At 41.5% G+C, this 20,006-nt stretch overlaps 2 protein-coding genes across 2 annotated transcripts; both read right to left on the reverse strand.

The window, feature by feature from the left end:
- Positions 1 to 25: 25 nt before the first annotated feature.
- serpine2 (serpin peptidase inhibitor, clade E (nexin, plasminogen activator inhibitor type 1), member 2) lies at positions 26 to 6,535 on the reverse strand. Its single transcript, XM_085131650.1, has 9 exons — positions 6,289 to 6,535; positions 5,078 to 5,356; positions 4,737 to 4,964; positions 4,232 to 4,429; positions 1,365 to 1,563; positions 1,187 to 1,284; positions 623 to 709; positions 457 to 540; positions 26 to 361 (listed from the first exon to the last, which is right to left on the reverse strand). The coding sequence occupies exons 2-9, from the start codon at positions 5,337 to 5,339 to the stop codon at positions 324 to 326; spliced, it is 1,194 nt and encodes a 397-aa protein (XP_084987776.1). The 5' UTR covers positions 5,340 to 5,356; positions 6,289 to 6,535; the 3' UTR covers positions 26 to 323.
- Positions 6,536 to 8,220: 1,685 nt separating this feature from the next.
- Positions 8,221 to 19,739, reverse strand: prss59 (serine protease 59, putative). Its single transcript, XM_085131641.1, has 9 exons — positions 19,491 to 19,739; positions 19,109 to 19,290; positions 17,549 to 17,781; positions 16,394 to 16,529; positions 14,721 to 14,835; positions 10,791 to 10,992; positions 9,513 to 9,603; positions 9,215 to 9,417; positions 8,221 to 8,512 (listed from the first exon to the last, which is right to left on the reverse strand). Exons 1-9 carry the CDS (start codon positions 19,722 to 19,724, stop codon positions 8,403 to 8,405), a joined length of 1,506 nt encoding a protein of 501 aa, XP_084987767.1. The 5' UTR covers positions 19,725 to 19,739; the 3' UTR covers positions 8,221 to 8,402.
- Positions 19,740 to 20,006: the final 267 nt, after the last annotated feature.

The raw sequence follows: 20,006 nt of genomic DNA on the forward strand, positions 1-20,006 counted from the left end.
AGAGAAAATACACAACTGACATTCAGTCTTTTAAAAATGTCATCAATTCAAAAAAAGTATACAAAAAAAATTAAAACAGCTGGAAAATTTAGTCAGCAAAATACATTTTATACAGCATGTTATGCAATACAGAAAATAAGTAACATAAAAAGCAACATTTAAAACAAATCACATCATATATCCACATTGTACAAACATGTTCAGCAAAGTGTGTTCTGTATATGTAGGGGTGTGTTTATGTTTACTTTGTATTCTGATACATGGCAGTGTATAAGCATATCCTGTTGTGATAAATGATGCTGTGGTTGATGACGGGGCTGGGCTCAAGGCTCGTTGATCTGGCCCATAAAGAGGACGGTACCTGGAGACAGACGCAAGGAGAACTCGTCATGGTGCCGTGCTTTACAATCAAACATTTTTCAGTATTTTAAGGTGGAAATGGAAGAAAATCTGTACCTGTCGGGTTATGTCTGATGAGGAATGCAAAAGGTCTGTCAACTGTAACCCAGGGTGGGGAGGAACGGGCCAACAAAATAGCAGCTAAACAAAAGCAAAACAGAACATTGTTAAAACATGGGAGAAACTTTAAGTTAAAGATGAGGCTTACTGAACAAATGCTCACTAGTGGCTGCTGCTGCTTTTGTTCCATCTTCATTCACGATTATTTTGGCTTTCTGGAGTGCCTTGGATACATGCACAGGCTCCGAACCTGAGGAAACAACAATACACAATCATCTTTGCTTTCTCAGTATGAACCAGACTTGCCACATGCAACATAGATTGCATAAATATAAAAGTATGTTTGTAAGCTACACCACATGATGGCAATAGAGCATCCCCATCTGCTGGAAAGCTGATGGGGTACTTTCCTAGGGAAAATCCTACAAACTCTTGGCCAATTACACCACAGGGTGGCACTAGAGCTCTTCATCCCCATCTCTTCTCATTCCAAACTTTCAAGAAGATGATGAATGGCGAGACAAGAGGAGCAGTGATTCAGTGTTTCACAGTGAACAGCCAACTACGATTCAAGCTCCTTACTGGCCATCAGTGACTCTCTGTAAACAGCAACAATCCATTCATACTTCCAGGCTCTGCTCATATCTAAATAGACTGGATAAATACTGTGGTGGTGCAAGAGAACATGCGTCAGCGTCTGGTTTGCAGTGACTCTGCTTTCACTCACTGAGGTGTCTGAAGTCAGCTTTGCCCTCACTGAAAATGTTCGTGATTCCCAGAGCTGAAAGTGGATCCTTCAAATCCACCTCTGCATCAGCCGTAAACCTGAGAACACAACGTAACAGACAATGTCACCATGTATCAAATTTGAAGGGACATTATATTTATGTGCGTTTGTGCCTTACTTTGGGATGAGCAGGCGGACTTTCCTCATGTGCATCAGTTTGGTCCAACTCTGCACTGTGGCTGTGCTGATGTGGGGAATCACATGAGACAGAGGGGTGTCCTCTTCAGACGGGAGAACGATTAGCATGCTGATGGTGTTGCCATGATAAGGAAGCTCAATTACCTTGTATTTGAGCCCCTGGGGTGTGGAGGCTAGGCCTAGCAGAATACAAAAATCTGAAGTTAGACAAAACAGACTTCCATCCCCTCCACATTATCTTTCTACCAACCCTGCACCAGCCATCACCATTTCCGTAATAATGAAGTTTACCATATACACAATGGTCAAATACAAATAAAATCTAAAAGACAAGTAAACACTAAAAGTACTGAACGCCACACACATCTGTAATCGCCCTTTTAGCACAGCACACCTTGATGACCCTCAAAACTTTCTCCTGGATCACTGAGTTCTAAGTTAAACTATCTGTAAGACAGTCACTATTAATCATCATGATTAACAGAAACATGAATTCTGCTCTCCCACAGAAAATTATAAATGCCAGTCGAAGCTCACTGTTTTATACTGAATGGTCCAGAGGAAGAAAGTTAAGGTTTTCAAAATGTTTTATGGGGGAATTAAGGAAATGAAGATCAACAAAAACATCAAGCTATCATTTTACTTAATTACTGTTGCATGTATAACTTTGTATTAGCTCACATTATGAGGCCTTCAGTATGGTGCTGTAGTACTTGATGTTTATAGTTAAGTACTACAGCATATGTTTGTATGTACTGTGAGCTGCTGCTGTAATTTCCCTTGTGGGATCAATCCAGTACCCATCCATCAGCTTAAGGTTAATTCGAGGCAAAGACATTAATAAGACAGAACACATTTTGAAGTGTTTGAGGTGTGACAAAAAAACAAAAAAAAAGGAAGAAAAAGAAAGAAAGAAAGAAAAAAGAAGAATGACAAAAACAGGTTTCATCCCATGGTTACACTTGTAAATTTGGGGATTTTTCTCCAGCTCTTTCTTACTTTGTTTTAATAAGCAAATTTATTTTTTTTCCAAGTCTTGCCAAACTCCAGATTTTGCCAGGACTTTCCACTGAACAACTCTGAATTTGTGTGGGTAAATGTTTTTGTTTAACCACAATGGTAATCAGTGATGGTTATCACTTTCTATTTAGTCTGGAAGCAGAAAATCCCCGGCTTCCTGAGGACAAACGTACTCTCCCAGAAAAGACCCATGAAGAACACCAACTGTAAGAATACTGTGTTAAATCAGCTAATAAGGGGGTATAGCATAAGACATATGCATGGTACAGTTTTTGCAGCTTTCAGCATTTCACTCAATTCAAATATGTCATTAACATTGCTTAAAGTTTGAGACAGCACTTTATAGCTTTTAAGTATCACCTTTACGTGCAAGTAGATGCTCTTGGATGATATACAAGAACAGCAAATGTGGAGCTGAATCAAAGCACATAACATAAGAGCAGTACCGCACCAGGGGTATCAAGACTCCCTCCCATTTTCAGGCTGTATATGCTTATTACACCAACCTACCTATTACAAAGTCAGATTGCCAAGTAAGTGTAAATGCCATGACAGCCATAAAACATTACTTTACCAGGGCATTGCACATTCTAGTGTTCTCTTTAGGACCCATGTGCTAGCTTGAAGACAATAATCCAAGCAACAGACTATCAACACTAAACTCAAAACACTTTAGGACACTGAAGAAAGTTAGATATCTGTAACTTGCAGCTTAACACGGCCTTAGTTCAAGAGCGTCTGTCCACAGCACTCGCGGGCCAGCACAACTCTGACAAGTCACCTAAATATAGACCTCTGACTGGTGTATCATTTCATTTCACACAGGACTAAATAATATCCTACAGAAGTGGCATGTCCAAGTCCTTAAAAAACAAAACAAAAAAACCTAACTCAACACAAACTCGCATATGAACCATAAACTGGCAGTGACTGCACCTGCATTATAATAAACCTGAAGTGCAATAATTTGGCAGTAGATGATGGCAGATGAGGTCTATTATCAATGAAGGCTGTACAAGGTAAAGTTCAGAGAAGCATCAGGTACTGAAAGAAAAGTGAACCAACCCAATGTTGTGCTGAAGTTATGCTTTTCATTATTTTCTGTGACAAATAACTGACACTGGTGCAGTGGTTTCCCTATTAAACAAGGTCAACAAGGTGTAATATAAGTAGGACATAGTATATAAAAATTGGAAAGGCAAAAGCTCATGCTGCTCTAAATATGCCATTTCCCAGCTTTTTTTTTTCCTATTCTTGACTGCATGATGCAAATGCGCCAGATTGGTCACTTAAAATACACCGTGCCGGCTGTGAGCACAGAAGCCCCACTCACTAGTGGGTGAGCTTTCTTCTTCCAATCACAAGAAGGCTTGCTAAAAAGGGCAGTGAGAAGAGGGACACCAGCTCGTTTCCAACAATGGATGAGCTGAGGAGCTGCACCAAGGTCCAGTATATGATCAATAGGAATTATTCTGAACTCTCAAATCATAAAGCTACATTAGTAACATAGAACAAATATATGGCGCTGACAAAACTGAACTTCTGTAAACCCCACACCGCAGTAATGTAATGGTTGATAAGCCAAGAGAGACTTTGTAGCACAAGCATTCACAGTAGCCAGTGAATTTTTACTAGTCTGTAGCCAATGTTGCAGAAGAGCTTTCTAATTATTGTGAAAATGTATCTAAAGGCTGCTTTGCAGTGGAAAACAATATAGACTGATAGTAATGTAGAATAATATGGCCTTTTTTTAGCATCATGATTTATCTAAAACACTGACTGCTCTTTTAGACACATTTAAATGCTTAGTCTCACATCACCACTCACCTATGTTAAAGATTGATAGCTGGGACATCATTGGAACTTTAATATCGATTCCATCGCCCCGGGTGAAGGTCCTCATCTTGGTGTTCTCAGGCTGGAAGCGAGACTTCCACAAGCCTTTGAAGTAGATGGAGTTGACAACGACCAGACGGGTCAGAGCAGGATCCAGCATGTCTGCTTTGATCAAGCTGGGGATGTGACCTGGATAAACATAGGAGCATTATTCCATCAAGTCAGACGTTTTAGAACATGGGCTGAATAACAGTCCTGCAGTATTTTCAATGTGTTCATGCAGAAAAGGAAAACGATCTTGTAGGTGACAATAAGCCTTGTAGCCAAGTATACAAAAAGTCCAAAACATGGACGCAGAAGTCTCCCCTTCCTTAGGTAAAACCAGTCCTTCTGCACCCACTTTAGGGAAGGAATGCCTACACTCTGAGACTCAACTGCATTCAAAGATGGAAGTTTAGTTTCTGTATACAGCTATATAATTGACAGCCAGTGTTACCTTTGGTTTTATTGTTGACCCACTCATTAATTTCATCGGCTGCTGCATCAGGGCTGCTGAAGTCCAGGCTCCTGCTCTGACACTGGAAGTTCTCTTTGTTGGAAGTCACAAAAGCCTCCTGCATGGGGAAATCCTTCTGGCTGAACATAGCATTTGCGATCAGCACGATGTCCTGGTTGGCTTTGCCCGTCAAGTTCTTATGCAGCTTCTTCAACATCTTGTAAGGACCTGTGCAAACCAGGTAAACTTTTAACTGTTCCTCAACACCACCCACGGTTTTTATACATTAGGCTAAAAACTGTAGGACTCAGAAGACATCTATAGCCTGAAATAGTCCTTACCATTTTTCTTGTAACGGAGAGCATTGAGGATTTGCTTCCTCGTGTCCCCGTGGGCTCCAGATAACAGCATGCCAAGGATTGAAGCCACCCCATGAGGCGAGAGCACCACATTTTCCAGGGGCTTGGCATGAACTACTTGCTGAAACACCTGGATGCCGAGATCAGAGCCCCTTTCACCGTAAGATGGTGCTTGGGACAGCACCCCCTTATGGCTGCACAAGGCCACCAATGCACAGAGGCACAATAAGGACATGTGCTTCATTTTGATACTTGCAACACCTACATAAACATTAGGAGAGGCAATTAGGATGACATTTATTTTACTTGAAGAAGTCATCTACCACTGCATGCATTTTTTAAACCACTTCCATAATAGATGGTTGTGACTCATGAATAAACACATATACCTTTACTCCCTCTTAAAGCAGCAAAATCATTCATCCAGTGTTGCAAGGTCTGACTAAGTCTTACTCACTGTGTCTAAACATCACAAGCTATCCCTAGCCAGAACACTTGAACTGCACTCTTCGTTCCTTTTAATTTGAGCTCAAAATAAGATTTAGGACAATTTTGGGGAAAATGCTTCAGCCTAAAACTGGCCACAAGAGCCAGACTCAATTCTCGGTGGGGACTTACTGAAGAGGTGCAGTATTTTCAGTGTGAACATAAATTAGGGCAAGTTGTATAGCTGCCACGTTTATTCACCAACTGGGGCGTGCTGTTAATAACAACAACAACAATAATAATAATAATATTGCTGAGAAAACACGGAAATGGATTTAACATGCAGTTTTCAAATGATCAACCAGAGTGCTTTTATAAAACATCGTGTTCAGAAGTTTGACGCACTCCAAATCTGCACTCAGCCACAATATTCCGCAACTCTATCTGGTGAGGAAATAGCAGGAAGCGTGAACATTAACTTATTAATTTCTGCAATAGAGGCGACCCCCACCCGTCAAACATTTAAACAACTACCAGTCCAGTTTTAAAGTGCTTTAAGAAAAACAACAAAAACAATACAAAACAGGTCACGTGAACACAACTACAATTATGCAGAACAACAATTAACTTCCCTTTGGTTCTTTGAAAAAACAAAAACGACAAAATATTTTTCCGCCAGGATGCGGGCATGTTTTCTTATTTTATTTCTTTAAATTAGATGCAATGCTTGAAGTCAATTAAAACACACAAAAAACGCTAGTCCTTACCTAACTAACCCGAGGGGCTTCGATTAGACTTGTCCCGCAGGTGAAATTGCAGCTGGTATTAGTCCGCTTTTTCGCTGCCGTTCAAACGACAACTCAAGTAGTTAACCCTCAAAGTCCACGAAGAGAGATCTTACTCTGGAGAAAGTTACACCTACTAGTGACTCCACCGCAGTTCCAAACAGGAATTTATCCTACTGTGAACCCCGCCTTCCGACCGCGCAGCCGACCATAAAACAGACATCCGTGTCTGTGTCAAACACGCATGTGCGACCGCTACACTTTCAAAGTAAAGGTCAGAAAAAAACCCTAAAGATTGTCGTTTTTAAACTCTCATAATTTAAATTAAGATGTATCCTCATAATTTAGAAAAGTTGTAGCTCACATTTCTCCGATAAGCAAAAGCAGATTAGATAATGATTAGCTTCATGAAGCTACTTCCGGTGGTGGCTTGGCCATCCAACTTGACACAACATCAGGAAGTGTGGTAATGTTTAAAAGCAGTATGAAACGTGCAAAAATAGTGATGTTTTGTCATATGAAATGGAGAATTACGGAGAGCCTACACTTTACCCTGATGAATATCAACATCATCAAAAACTGTCAAATTACTACGTAGACCCTTTCAACGTGTCCCTAAATGTTTCTAAGACTAACTATTGCTTAGTCTTTTCCAGTTATATTTATCCAAACTACATTTCACAGAGAATTTGAAAAATATATGCCCATACAAGAATTTTTTTTTTCTTTCTGATGGGTGTATGCAGCTGGAAAGTGTCTCACACACTTAAACACACCTGAGAAGAGGCTGAGTTTCAATTACATCCCTGCTACTGCCAAAGTGAGGATTAGGAGTAGGTTACTGGAGGTTTGAATTACAGGGGATTAAGACGGAGTGTGTGAGTAATTACTGCTAAAGACATCATAAATGTTTACCTCGACACACTGGACAGTGATCTGTCACATAACCTTATAATTTACTTGTATATTTTTTAGGTTGAACCTTGGGTTTAATAAGTTCCTTTCCCAGCCTCGAGTAAATAACTAGATCAAGGCTGTAAAAATACAACATGGGACACCCACAGTGGGGCTGCGTTCTGATCTACAGCTTTTGCTGAGTGTGTGTTTGGAATGGGGAGGGTCCTCCATGTCCAGATGCAGAGATGGGACTGTTATCATTGTTAGGCAAAGTGGGTCATTTTGTCTGGGTTGGGAGAATTCTGAGAAGGTCAGCGAACCCACAGCTGTGCACTACAATTGTGTCTTCCTACGTCTCTCCTCTTACTGATTTTTAAGCTAAACCCATCTACTTCAAAGGCAAAAAAAACAAACATAAGAACACTGCCACCCAACCCCATTGTGCAACTTGAAGCCCCAGATGTTTCCAGCGCACCTCTCTCTGGGCCAAACTAGAGATGATAATCACGCTTCTCCTGCTAGGTTTTAAACACACTCTTATCAAACACAACTAAACTTTTGCTGAACAAAACCAGATGTGTGCATGTTTGTGGAACACAAAAACACAAAGACATGAAGTGGAGCCATTTCTCGTCAAATTCCCAGTTAAAAGGTTTTGCAGCTTCACTGCTGCCCGTTTAAACAGGACTCTCATTCTTCTGTTGAAGTGAAATGTCGATAACCTTGGTTTTGAAAGCTTGATTAATGTTTTAAAGGCTTCTGGGGAAGCTGAAGTTTCTCAGTGCCAAAAGCATTTTGTCCAGATTTAGCGAGTGCTGTCTCCAAAAGCAAACAGCTTTTCCACATGAAAATTGATTAACTACAGCAATTATCCAGGCTACCGATGACTAAACCTAATAAATCAAATATATGCCTAGGAGAGTTAAACCTGACATTATAAACTCACTAATAAAAACTGTTCTAATTCTGCAAGATTCCATTTTTGAAACAAAGTACCCACAAATACAAGAAATAATTAAAAAAAAAAACTTTATTTATGAGCTCAAAACCTGAACTTGGACCTAAAGATTCTTGTGCAAAATAGAATTTCAGATCAACCAGAAATTTGGCAGGAAGCTAAGCACTCTTCTCCCACTCTCAGTGACCTGAAAGTATTACGCTTCAGTTGCAAAGCCACTGCTGGCTTATTTAGCTCTCAGTCATTGCTTCAGCCACTGCTGCAGAAGAAAGAAGATGTGGTCACGGGCCAGGGTCAGCTGTGGGGGATCGTCACTCCTGGCTGGGTACATGTTGGCGCAGTGAGAGGTTCCTGGATTGGGGAAAGAAAAAACAGTGGATAAGGCATGCAAAAGAGACAAAAAAGAAAAAAATATAGATGGAAACAAGAGTTCCAAGCACAATTAACCAGCAAATAAAATTAGAGTTGAACAAGTAAAGCATTGTTCTACTCTGAATTAGCTGTTTGGCTTATGTAATGTAAAGCAACCACAAACATAGTTCAGTCTCAGTGTGGACTTGTGTTAAAAGAAAATCAGTGCAATCTGATGTGCAGTTTGTAAGGTGTTTACTTAAAGGGGACCTCACTTCCAGCTTCACTGTTATATTGTTAAACTCTGTTTCCATGATTCACAGTTTAAAGAAATCTTTATCTTATGTGGGGCCTCCACTTCTACAAGCCTGCTGTTCCTTTGAGCCAACCTCTGACTGGCTGTCGCTCACAAACAGAAGATCTAAACAGCAGGTGGCTGTGGCTTCTGTGTTCACAGCCAGAGATGACCATATCCAGGACCACCGCTCTCAAAGACATCATTTAAACAAAAAAAAAAAAAAGGGATAATAGGGATAATAGGGATGTTTAGAGTAGTGTGCAGCCCGACCTTTTGGTTAACAGGGATTATTTGGACATATGCTGATCTCATGATTTAAAACAGACATTTTCCCCACAAACGTGTATCCAGAGTGTAAAACATAAACTTAACATAAAAATTCATTATGCATCATTTTTGTTCACCTTTGATGAAAATCGCAGGTAGGTCAGCTGAGATGTCCTGGGTGACCCCCAAGGCATGCCAGGGATCAATGGAGCCATTGGGGAACACAATTCTGCTTGAGCGGATGTCGTAAGCGCCGTAATACTCATTGGTCTGTGTGACAGCCTCCGCCACCTGCTCAGCACTGATGTTGTAAAAGTTTGTACACTGTTTCAGAAAATATCTGGATGGGAAGAAAAAGTAAAAAAAACAATAAGAATGACAACTGAATATGCAATTAAATGTGTGAGCTTTACTGGCCATGTTTGCTGTACTCACACAAGAGGGAAGCCAGCGAACGGCTGGTTGGGTGAATCGGTGCTCTGGTAGAATCCAAATTCAGCACAGGTCTGGTAGACCCACTGTCTCCCTGTCAAGACATACACAAAAATCTACCCATGAACAGCATGTTCATTTCCTTGTTAGCATTATACACAACATGTTATTAGAGCCAGCATTTCTAATAATTATCTTAAAATCACCTTGATTAAAAAAAAAAAAAAAAAAAAAAGTATTCATTTTCAGTTATTCAACCATAATAAATACAGGAACTGTACTGGAGCCCCAAGACAAAGAGGTGGGCAGGGAAGTTTATGCAAGCGCATCCCAAAGACTTTTCAAAGAGACCACATCCTGTTCCTGTGACCCTCCACCCCATCCCTCCCACTGATGAAGTCTGAGCTGACAACAGAAACGTGTGCATTTCTTCTTCTATATTATGTGCAGTATAAACCACGGGTGTTAAAGGGGATGCAGTTGTGCCAGATTCACTTCCCTGTTTTTAAACACATCTCCAGTGTGTTTTTAGACCGACAAATGGAATAGATTAACTCAATATTTATTTTCTCTGCAGACAGTCTCTGAACGAGCTATTGTGGTTTGCAGCCAGTTGTGATTCAGCACAGGTAAAAGCACCACCTCCAGGTAGAAAAGAACTGAGCTCCTGAATTCAGACCTAGCAGCTCACTTGTGTTCCGTTTGCTTTGGCATATAAACCTACAAAAACAAAGCGTGACGGCATACATAGCCACGGCAAAAGGAATGACTCGTATGACACTTTTGGCTGGAACTGGAAAGATATTCTGGGACACATGTCGGGCTTAATTTAACTTTTTAAAAAGTGAATACAATATAGGAACTTTAAACCCTCGTTTAGAAAAAGCAGCATTATTTTGGGATGTTATGTCAGGATTTATTTAGTAGTAAAGTTAAGCAATACTCCCAAATTAGCTTTTTTCCTTTTATTTTGGTTGTTCAAATCCTTCCATCAGCATAGTAACCACATGCCAGAACAAGCCTGTGACTGTTCTATTCCATTTCCTGAGGCTACTGCAGTGCTCCTGAATTATTGTTGGATGACAGTGGAAAGTCACGATGAGACATGACAGTTTCCCTTAAGTGCAACAACAAAAATAAACTACTCTACTAACAAAACAACAAAAGACAGCCTAAAATTGCAAGGTACAGAAATATCTGTTTCATAAGGACCACAAGCTAAAAGTTCAATAAAATGACCAAACCAAATACCACTTCCAAGGAAGACGCATCCACACCCACCTGCTATTGGAGCTGGTCCATCCCAAGATGTGTTAGTCATGTCGCTGACGTATTTGCTGAAGCTAGTGTCCAGGCATTTCATAGAGGTGGTCTCCATCATGAGACGGGCCACAGCTGCGTATCTGGCGTAAGGGTCTCCCAGTGAGCTGTCAGTCATCACACTACACAGCACCTTGATGGTGATGTTGGTACCAGTAACACCCTTTAATGACATATCACAGCACACCACAAGGAAAAGAAGATGGTTAGGATGACATAGAAACACTGTTTTCTCAACATTGATGGCAAGATGTGCAGTTATATTATTTTAATTTGTCAGAGCGGCTACTTTGGGTTATTATACCCTTGACCAAAGTTTCAAATAAATCAGTGTTTGCACAAATACAGGGAGGGACGGTGGTGCTGTTGTTAGGCCTGTCACCATACCGCACCACTCAAGGCCACACACCTGACCAGGGTGTACCCCACCACTTGCTGTGTGACAGCTAGGATAGACTCCAAACCCTGAATTATTTAAGTGGAAGAAAATAGATGTGGAAATAATCTCTGAGCCATAACTTTAGGCTTTAGTTTGTTTGTTTTCACCCTCACTCTTGGCTTTATATGACAGAGAGTCACAGAGAGAGAATACCCTAATATGGTCACAACTAGCTGCAAGACCAGATTTAAGCTCCTACAATACAATACAGAGTGTATAAGTGGATGTGAATAGGAAATCCTTAATCCCCATCCTATAAGGTGGTCCTAACAGGAAGTGGCAGTTTTTCAAATGGTTAAGTAGATGAAGTTTGGTCAGCATTTGTCAAACACTAAAACGCATGGCTATAATGGCACAACACTTGAGTGAGAAGTTGTGTTTGGAAAAGCAAACACATTTAACCCCCCACCCCACCCCCAAACAAAACACATGATCAAGGTTGAATTAGAAATTATTTTGACTTGGACATTACCAGAAGGTCTAAAACAGCTCTTGAAAGGACCTTGCGGTGTGATGGGCTTTTAAATATTTGGTACAAGCTCAATAAACAACATGAATATTTATTCATTTCATATGTGGACAAGGGCAGGGTATTTTAGAGTTCCCAGATGGTGACACTGAGATGAGGCCAACTGGCAAGAAATCCATCCTGTGAATCAGTTCCTGTAATACACACTAATCAACAAAGGCTCTTGTTGCTAATGCACTCCACCTTTAAAAGGGCAAACATTATCTTCACCCAATCCATCCAATAGTTGTGATATTGCAATCTTAGATAAAGTAGTGAACCAAAAAAAAAAAAAAAAAAAAGCCAATATAAACTCTAATCATGGGTGAAACCTAATTTCCTGTTTTAATTGCGAGGTGATAGTAGCAAGAAAACCTAGGCACACAGGGCAGCAGCATGAAGTGAGGAACAGTTCGCCCCCAGGCATCTTCTAACAACATGCAAGAATGTCTTCACAGGGCACTCTGGGATTTAAGGCGGTGAGAGACTCACTAGCAGCTTGACAAAAGAAGAAAGCTGAAAGTTAACTAAACCTTTCATCTTATGCAAATGAGAGTTAACTCTTGGCAGTTGTGTAGTGTTTCGCATATAAAAATTAAGCCGCAGAATAAGCCAGTAAGTTTATGTTTTACAGTCTGGATACACATCTGTGTTGCATTTTCAGTGGCCTGTTCTCTTTGGACAAACACGCATAATATATTCATGTCTTTGTCCTCACAAGTCTAGCCGTGTACAGTTAGTGGACATCGTTGATGCAGTTTCTGGCAAGTGTGGCGACCTGCTCCATGTATGGCCATTATGATCAGCACAAACACTGTGGCTTTTGAGTGGTTGCTGTCCAGCACTCTGGGTCCACATATACGCCCGTCTAAAATTACACTGGCAATTTTGAGTGCCTGAGGGTATTAACATTATCAAGTAAAGCTACATCAAAAGCTCTACCATAACCTGGATGTTGTCTTTATAGCAGTCAAAAATAAAATTTTGAATACCCTACAGTTTTTGAACTCAGCAGCTACCATCTTAGCTAGAAAGGAAAAAGGAAGGGCTCAAATGATATTGAGCCAAACGAGGAGGACACATCTTCAGCACTCATGGTAAAGCAAGTATCAGGAGGCAGTCCTGATCTCCCACAGACATGTGCTGATGAGTGTTTAATTCGAGACAGCACTACTCTGGTAAATGGCACATTCAGTGTGTCTCAATGCTTCCATTAGAGCGCTTTTTGACAGAGTGAGGCTGCAGGAGCAAACAGGTGGCAGTGATCAGAGCGGTGCTTACGTGAAAAAATGAACACCTAAGTGACCTGTGATTACCATTCCCCTATTCTATGTAAGAAAAAAAAAGAAAAAGGAAAACAAACTATTTGTACTTGCTCTACAAGCTGTACCGTTACATAAGGTCCTTCTGCATTTTATCAAGCACCCCATTGACAACCTTAAGCATAAAACCACTGCTGTGACTCTACTGCTTGAGTTACACCTCACCCCGAGTTCTTACCCAAATTCCTCAGCGGTACCCAAAACCTGCTAGTTTTCTCTGCCCTTTGTGTCAGAGAAGGCAGCTGTGGGCTTTGCCTGTCTGCTAGCACTGTGGACTATGTGGCCCGACGCTCCCTTCAGTTCTTTTATAAGCGTCTCTTTAGCTTGGGGCGACAGGAAACCAGAGAGACCAAAGGCTCTTTTGTTACTTTTTCACATCAGCTTATTGGTAACCGGACTCACGTCTCCTCCAGGCACCAGGGGGACAGAGAGGGGATGGGATGGGGAGTCACTTTTTTTTTTTTTTTTATAAAGAAAAGTGAGGAAAAGGTGAAAAGTACAGTAACCAAAGTAACCGACAAAAATCATGCACAATGGGACTTCTACTAAAAGGCTGTACATGTTTACTGCTGTACCACAACAGAATGCTGATCACACACACTTGCATGGATTTGTATCCTGTTCCTGAAATCTTACAGAGAAGACAAGAAGTTGCTGAGGAAAGTTCAGACAGTGCTGAAGAATAAAAGTGCCAAAAAGCACCAAATATCGACTTTGAAGCTGATTAGCACTGGGAAAACTGTGTTTTATATAAACTGTATTTTTGCACATTGGACCCATTTTCCTAGCAAAATATAAAGATACAGGGGTGGCTTAAGATTCTTGCACATTACTGTGCATTTATCGTGACCATGGGCTTCATCTTATGCTAGAAATACAAGCAAATCTCAAAAAGCACCAAACGAAACCGTACTGGCTTCTTTCATTTAAAAACAAGCCAAACCCCCCCACCATCCACTGTTATCTACTCTGTTGGCCTCCACTTTGCAGAGCAACAAGCCAGGCCCCACTTCTTATATAAACACACAGACACAGTAAGCAAGCAACAGGTCCCCGATGAAACCTTGGAAAAATTCTTCTGAGGCAATATCTCTGGGCCTCTTGCTGTTAGACAATGCAGGGTTTATCATGTTTCAACATACTGCCCGGCTCCCTGTTACACCCCTGACTCATAGCGGTCTTGCATTCAACTCAGCCCCTGATAGCTACAAAGCCTGTTCAGTGCTTAGTCAGCACACATAAATCATGTCTTAATTAAAACATTCTTTCCATATCAGATGTCTTGTCACATCAAACGGTATCAAAAATACGTGCTTGGGCACATTTTGTAGAGCAGCTCCACCCAAACACTACGCAAGCCATTTGTACTTACTGAACAACAGCTACAGATATGCATCTGTGGATCTATGACAATGAGAAAGCTCAGAGAAAATGGGCAGTAGGGGATAAATGCTGTGCCCTCTGCAAAATAATATCAAATTTTCCTGTAAGCAAGCATTTTCGTTTTGTACAACTTCTAACATATTAGATGGTTATCATTTTTGCACTGAGGATATCAAGAAGCACTCCAGAAGCCACAAGTCTGGCTCTTTCCCCCAAATACAGTTTGGCTTTCCCCTCACCTCAAACCCCCTGTTGTCTTCATTGTACTGGACCACATTCATGAAGTTGCCAGCCAGCGTTTCCAGGAAATAGGCAGAGTCCATGTCTGTCTGGATCTGTAGTTTGGAGCACAAACTGGAGGAGAAGAAACATGGGAATAGGGAAGGATATGAAGAAGTAGGTTGACAGGAAATTAGAAAAACCAGACGAAAAAAAATAAATAAAGGGGGGACAATAGTAAAGTACTAGCCAACAGCATGTGTTTGGGTGTTACTTTCTATAATATGCAGCTAGACGTAAATCCAAAGAACTGACTTCCCTTTTAATAAAGTATTCATTTACTCAAAGTCATCCATGCAAATGATTCGGACCGTCTGTCAAGCTGACAGTAATTACGGCAGTGATTGTACCTTACTGAGGTGCGTTTGTGGATGTACGTAGTTAAGTGTTCACTTTTGGTTTTATTGGACTCAACTCCCTTGTGTGTGCAGTGAACCAAAACTTCCTCCATGCTCAAGCTGTGACGCAAGCACTGCATTGCCTGATATTTTGCGGTTTTAAAGCTGGAAGCCTCCAAACCACCCCTGTGACCTCTGCCTGTAACGAGGACATGTCTGCGTGAAGCAGAAATAAAAAGATGGGCAGGTTCGCCAGTCCCTATGACAGCATAAGTTCCGCAAGACTTGCCCACGCCATTTAAGACGCTATTCAACACTGCTTATTTATCATGCTGACAGTCACTATAAGAACCTCAAATACAGGCTATAAAATAACATCAGAGGCTGCACACATGGCATGGGCAAGAATGACTTCATGTTTGTAACTGAGAATAATGGAAGTGAATGAAAAGAAAATAATGTAATAAGAGGGCTGAGAAAATAACCCAATAAAAGTAAATGCTGAAGTGTTTTGTTTACTCAGTCTTTTTAAGTAATGTTAAGCCTTGAAATCTTAGACAGCCACAGTAATAACAATAAAAATAATGATAAAGTGATGTAAGGAAATACAGCTAGACATTTCTGTGCGCAACCACACAGAAACCCTCCAGGGGCCCAGCTTCATCCAGAAAGCTGAGGCAATACTTCTGGAGCTGTTGACAACGCTCTGACCCAAGATGACCCTTGTTGCTCCTTCTCACTCACACTCTCACACACACACACACACACACACTCTCACACACACACACACACACACACACACACACACACTTTGACTACAACTCCAGGTCATGCCATCTACCAAAATACCAGCAGTCAGATGTATCAGTGGTCCTGGAAAAATCATCTGGTTCTCAGTGTGAATAAGATCAGACTAGAGAAGGAAGGGGATGTCAGCTGCACGGTCTGTGTCTAAGCTGGGACAGCATGTTGATGTGGTGGAGGAACACAAGCACCACCAACAAGCTCAACTGGAAGACCAACACAGAAGGTGTATACAAAAGATGATGGTCAGGCTCCGTTTCCTCAGGAAGCTGAGCTTTTTCAGTGTGTAACAAAGGAGATTTTCTATCACCCAGCTGTGGTGAGCATGGTGTACTTTGCTGTGGTCTGCCAGACTGATCAGGAAGGCTTACTCTGTAATTGGCTGCAAACTGGACACTCCGTTTATATAACATGCCTCAAGCTAAGGGCTCCTCTGGTCACGGCAAATAACAAAACAGAAGGATCACTTCCAGAGAGCAAATGTAACCTACTTGAAGTCTTTGGTGATGTTTTCATAGGTTCTGGGGTCTTTCAGGCGTTCGACGAGGTCATCCGAAGCCTTTTTCACTAGCAATGGGCACTCTGTGTTCTCTGAGGCCAGCGAACGCCAAACAACCTCCAAGTATTCTGGGAAAAAAAAAAAAAAAGAGAAAAAAGAAAAAAAGGCAGAGGGTGCGTGGACACTTAAACCTGGGCTGCTATAAAAAGACCACAATAATACACACACACACACAAAAAAGAAAAAAGCTCTTGGTTAAACATACAGGACCATTTTAGAGGCACCAATTTATCTTCAAAACAGCGTGTGAACCCAGTTCCATTTAAATGTTTGAGAGTGTTTATTTGGGTTTCAGTGAGGTTGAAAGTGAAATGATGAGTGAATTTCACAGCTTATAAAAGTCTAAAAGCTCAGAGGAGAAACTCCACATTACACAATCCAGGAATTTTTCCCCCCTTCTTAAGTGAAAGCCAACCTCTTACTGGTACTTTCTGACTTACTGCTGTGCTGTTTTGGGAAATGATAACCACGAACTTACTGCAGGACAAAAGAGATGGCTGATGCAAGTACACCATTGGTCCCAGGTGTTTTGTCTCTCACATGTCCCTAAATCCAAAAGGAAGGTCTACTGAATGTGTGCGATAGCATCTTAAAGACAGCACATGTGTGGGTGGAAGAGCCTAAATCCATGTTCAAAAGCTCCTCTGACCTCGATTCCAGCCTGCAGCCTTCCGGAGAAAAACAAAGGAGACGGCCAAATACAACACAGACACAGATAGAGAATGAGCTCTCATCTCTGATGTGTCTGAGCTTTTAGTTCCGAGACACTGACCAAAGCTAGAAAATTTGTCGAGTGGTTCGATTTGATGCTTTGTGTGTTTGGTGAGGGTGTTGATACTGCAATGTGTTTTTAATGTGTCATGCATTATATGAAACTGAATGTAATACTGAGAAGCACAACAAACAACACTTTAGCGTATCCTTAATGTGGTAATCCCACTTTGTTTCCTGAATGCATATACATGTATTATATTCAAATCCTAGATTGTTTTAAATGGAGTTCGGCCCATTCTAAAATCAGGACTAGACAACATTATTTAGGGCTTTGTTACACTGTTTGGGCTTTTTACATCACGTCTCTTCTCACCTGGAAAATTGACTGTGGCATAAACAGGTGCACTGGTGGCCACAGAGGCATGGACCAGGTGGGGGTATTTGAGCCTGAACCAAGCAGCCAGAGAGCCTGGGTAGGACCCACCGAACGCCACCCACTTCCTGTCAGTCAGCCCTCGGGCCTCGGCAATCATGGTGCGAAAGTGTGCTAGGTCAGCGAGCGCCTGACGACTGCTGAGGAAACGCAGGTTGTCTGTGCTGAGGTCCCTAAAAGAAAAGAGTAAGCATTCAGTATCAAACCACATTGTTCCATCTAGCGACTGGGCTACGGGCACACTGCAGTGCTGCCATCTAGTGGTGCTGATAAAACCAGCTGAGAAAATTCAGCTGGTGGTTTCAATGTAAATTTGTTCTGATCCTACAGTGTGCACAACCAGAGTTGGTGAAAACCTGCAAAGAGCTGTGCAAAGTGATTTAGCCATACTTAAGAGCACCTTGCTCTGGCAGAAACTTGCTGTGTAAAGATTCAAACTGAGGTTAACCACTTGAAAGGCACACAGCTCACTGGTGCATAAACAAAGGAAGCCTGACATTTTTAATACCAGTTTTTGCACCCACAACATTATTTTTTATTTTGGTATAACATATTTGGTGTGCAGTACTGCTTCACTTCTGCATTTGATCATTTTTGTTCATGCTGAGCTGAAATTTAAGGAAGTCAGTTATTTTCGATCGTGGCTCAAGAGTTGGGAGTTCGCCTTGTAATCGGAAGGTTGCCGGTTCGAGCCCCGGCTTAGACAGTCTCGGTCGTTGTGTCCTTGGGCAAGACACTTCACCCGTTGCCTACTGGTGGTGGTCAGAGGGCCCGGTGGCGCCAGTGTCCGGCAGCCTCGCCTCTGTCAGTGCGCCCCAGGGTGGCTGTGGCTACAATGTAGCTTGCCATCACCAGTGTGTGAATGTGTGTGTGAATGGGTGGATGACTGGATATGTAAAGCGCTTTGGGGTTCTTAGGGACTAGTAAAGCGCTATATAAATACAGGCCATTTACCATTTTACTCAGCTACAGTTCACACATGTCCCTTTACCTTATCACATGCGGGTAATTGTGGAGTTCCTGTTCTAAAAATAGGCCAGCTTTAACTCACACTAAACATGGGATTTGAGAGCCACTCATTTATGCTACATGATTGAGTTGTTAGAGTCATTTGTCACAGGGAAACCAAAAAAAGATGATATAGTGAAAATGATCAAAATATTCTGTGTACGGCCATCTTTGTGAATTTTGAACCACGAGTCACAGCCCTTCTGTCCGAGGGTTAAGACTTGGTTTTAGTGTTCAAGTTAGAATTAGGTTTCGGTTAGGGTAAGGGTTTGCAGACGGTTAAACTTGAGAGCAAGCATCTCAGGAATGCATTCGTGTCAATAAATGTTTTCATAGCTTTGTTAAACCTGCTGAACCTGAAGCAGTGTGATTGTGTGTGTTACCCTCTGCACAGGGTGAAGCTGAGGGTTGGATACAGAGTTGTCAAGACAGATGACCACAGACATAGAGATTTCTGTCATAAACAGGACATAAAGAGAGGGATAAACTTACACTGTAGGGTGACTCTTTCCATAGAAGCGATGCTCCAGCATCAAGCAAAGTGCTCCCAGTTTCTCAGCGTATGTGAGCCAAGTGCCATCCTCCATCCATGCTGGATTTGCTGGGCCCTCTCCCCCTATCATCAGAAACACCGGCCCACCAGGCTTGTAGAAGGCTTCATTTATAAAGTACCTCTGAGAGGGAACAACAAAGTGAGAGACATTCAGAAAGTAAAAAAAGATAAACACATCAGTGGGGTTGCAGTAAAATGAGCCAAAAAAGCTTTATCTTTCGTGACAGATGCATGCATTATGACACATTTGTCCAACTGCACAAGATTAGACCACACAGTTAAATCAAACAAACGTCCATATAAACCAACATGTAGACCTGCCTGCTTCCACACTCTTGTGTCAGCGCCGTTGAAGTGATCCAATTTCTGTGTGAACCATTGCTCCTCAAACAGAGATCCCTGTTTGGTGTCCTGCGCTTCTTTAAACCTCCTGAAAATGGAGTAGCGACCCTCTCCAACAGCACAGAGAGACAGAAACACGGCTACCTGACAAAGGAGCACCACAAACGTGTGAAAAGCCATAGTGCTAATAAAGAAGGAAATAGTGAAGGGCATGTGATATAGTGCAGAGAAGTCATATGACAAGTTGTGCTACTTTATAAAACTCCCAGAAAATAGGAAATACCAGCATTCATCTTAAAATCGCACAAAGCGCCTGTGTATTTACAAACTTCGCATATAATTGAAAACCTTATTTATTTAAGCCTTAAATATATTTTTTAAATTGTTTGGGTTTTGTTTTCATATGTTTTGCCACCTATAATGCACAGAACGGTGTGTAAAGGACACAACCTCTGTCAAATTTTTGGTCACTGTAACACTGTGAAATTGACCTCA

This window comes from Neolamprologus multifasciatus, chromosome 14 (assembly GCF_963576455.1).
Source record: "Neolamprologus multifasciatus chromosome 14, fNeoMul1.2, whole genome shotgun sequence".
NCBI lineage: Eukaryota > Metazoa > Chordata > Actinopteri > Cichliformes > Cichlidae > Neolamprologus > Neolamprologus multifasciatus.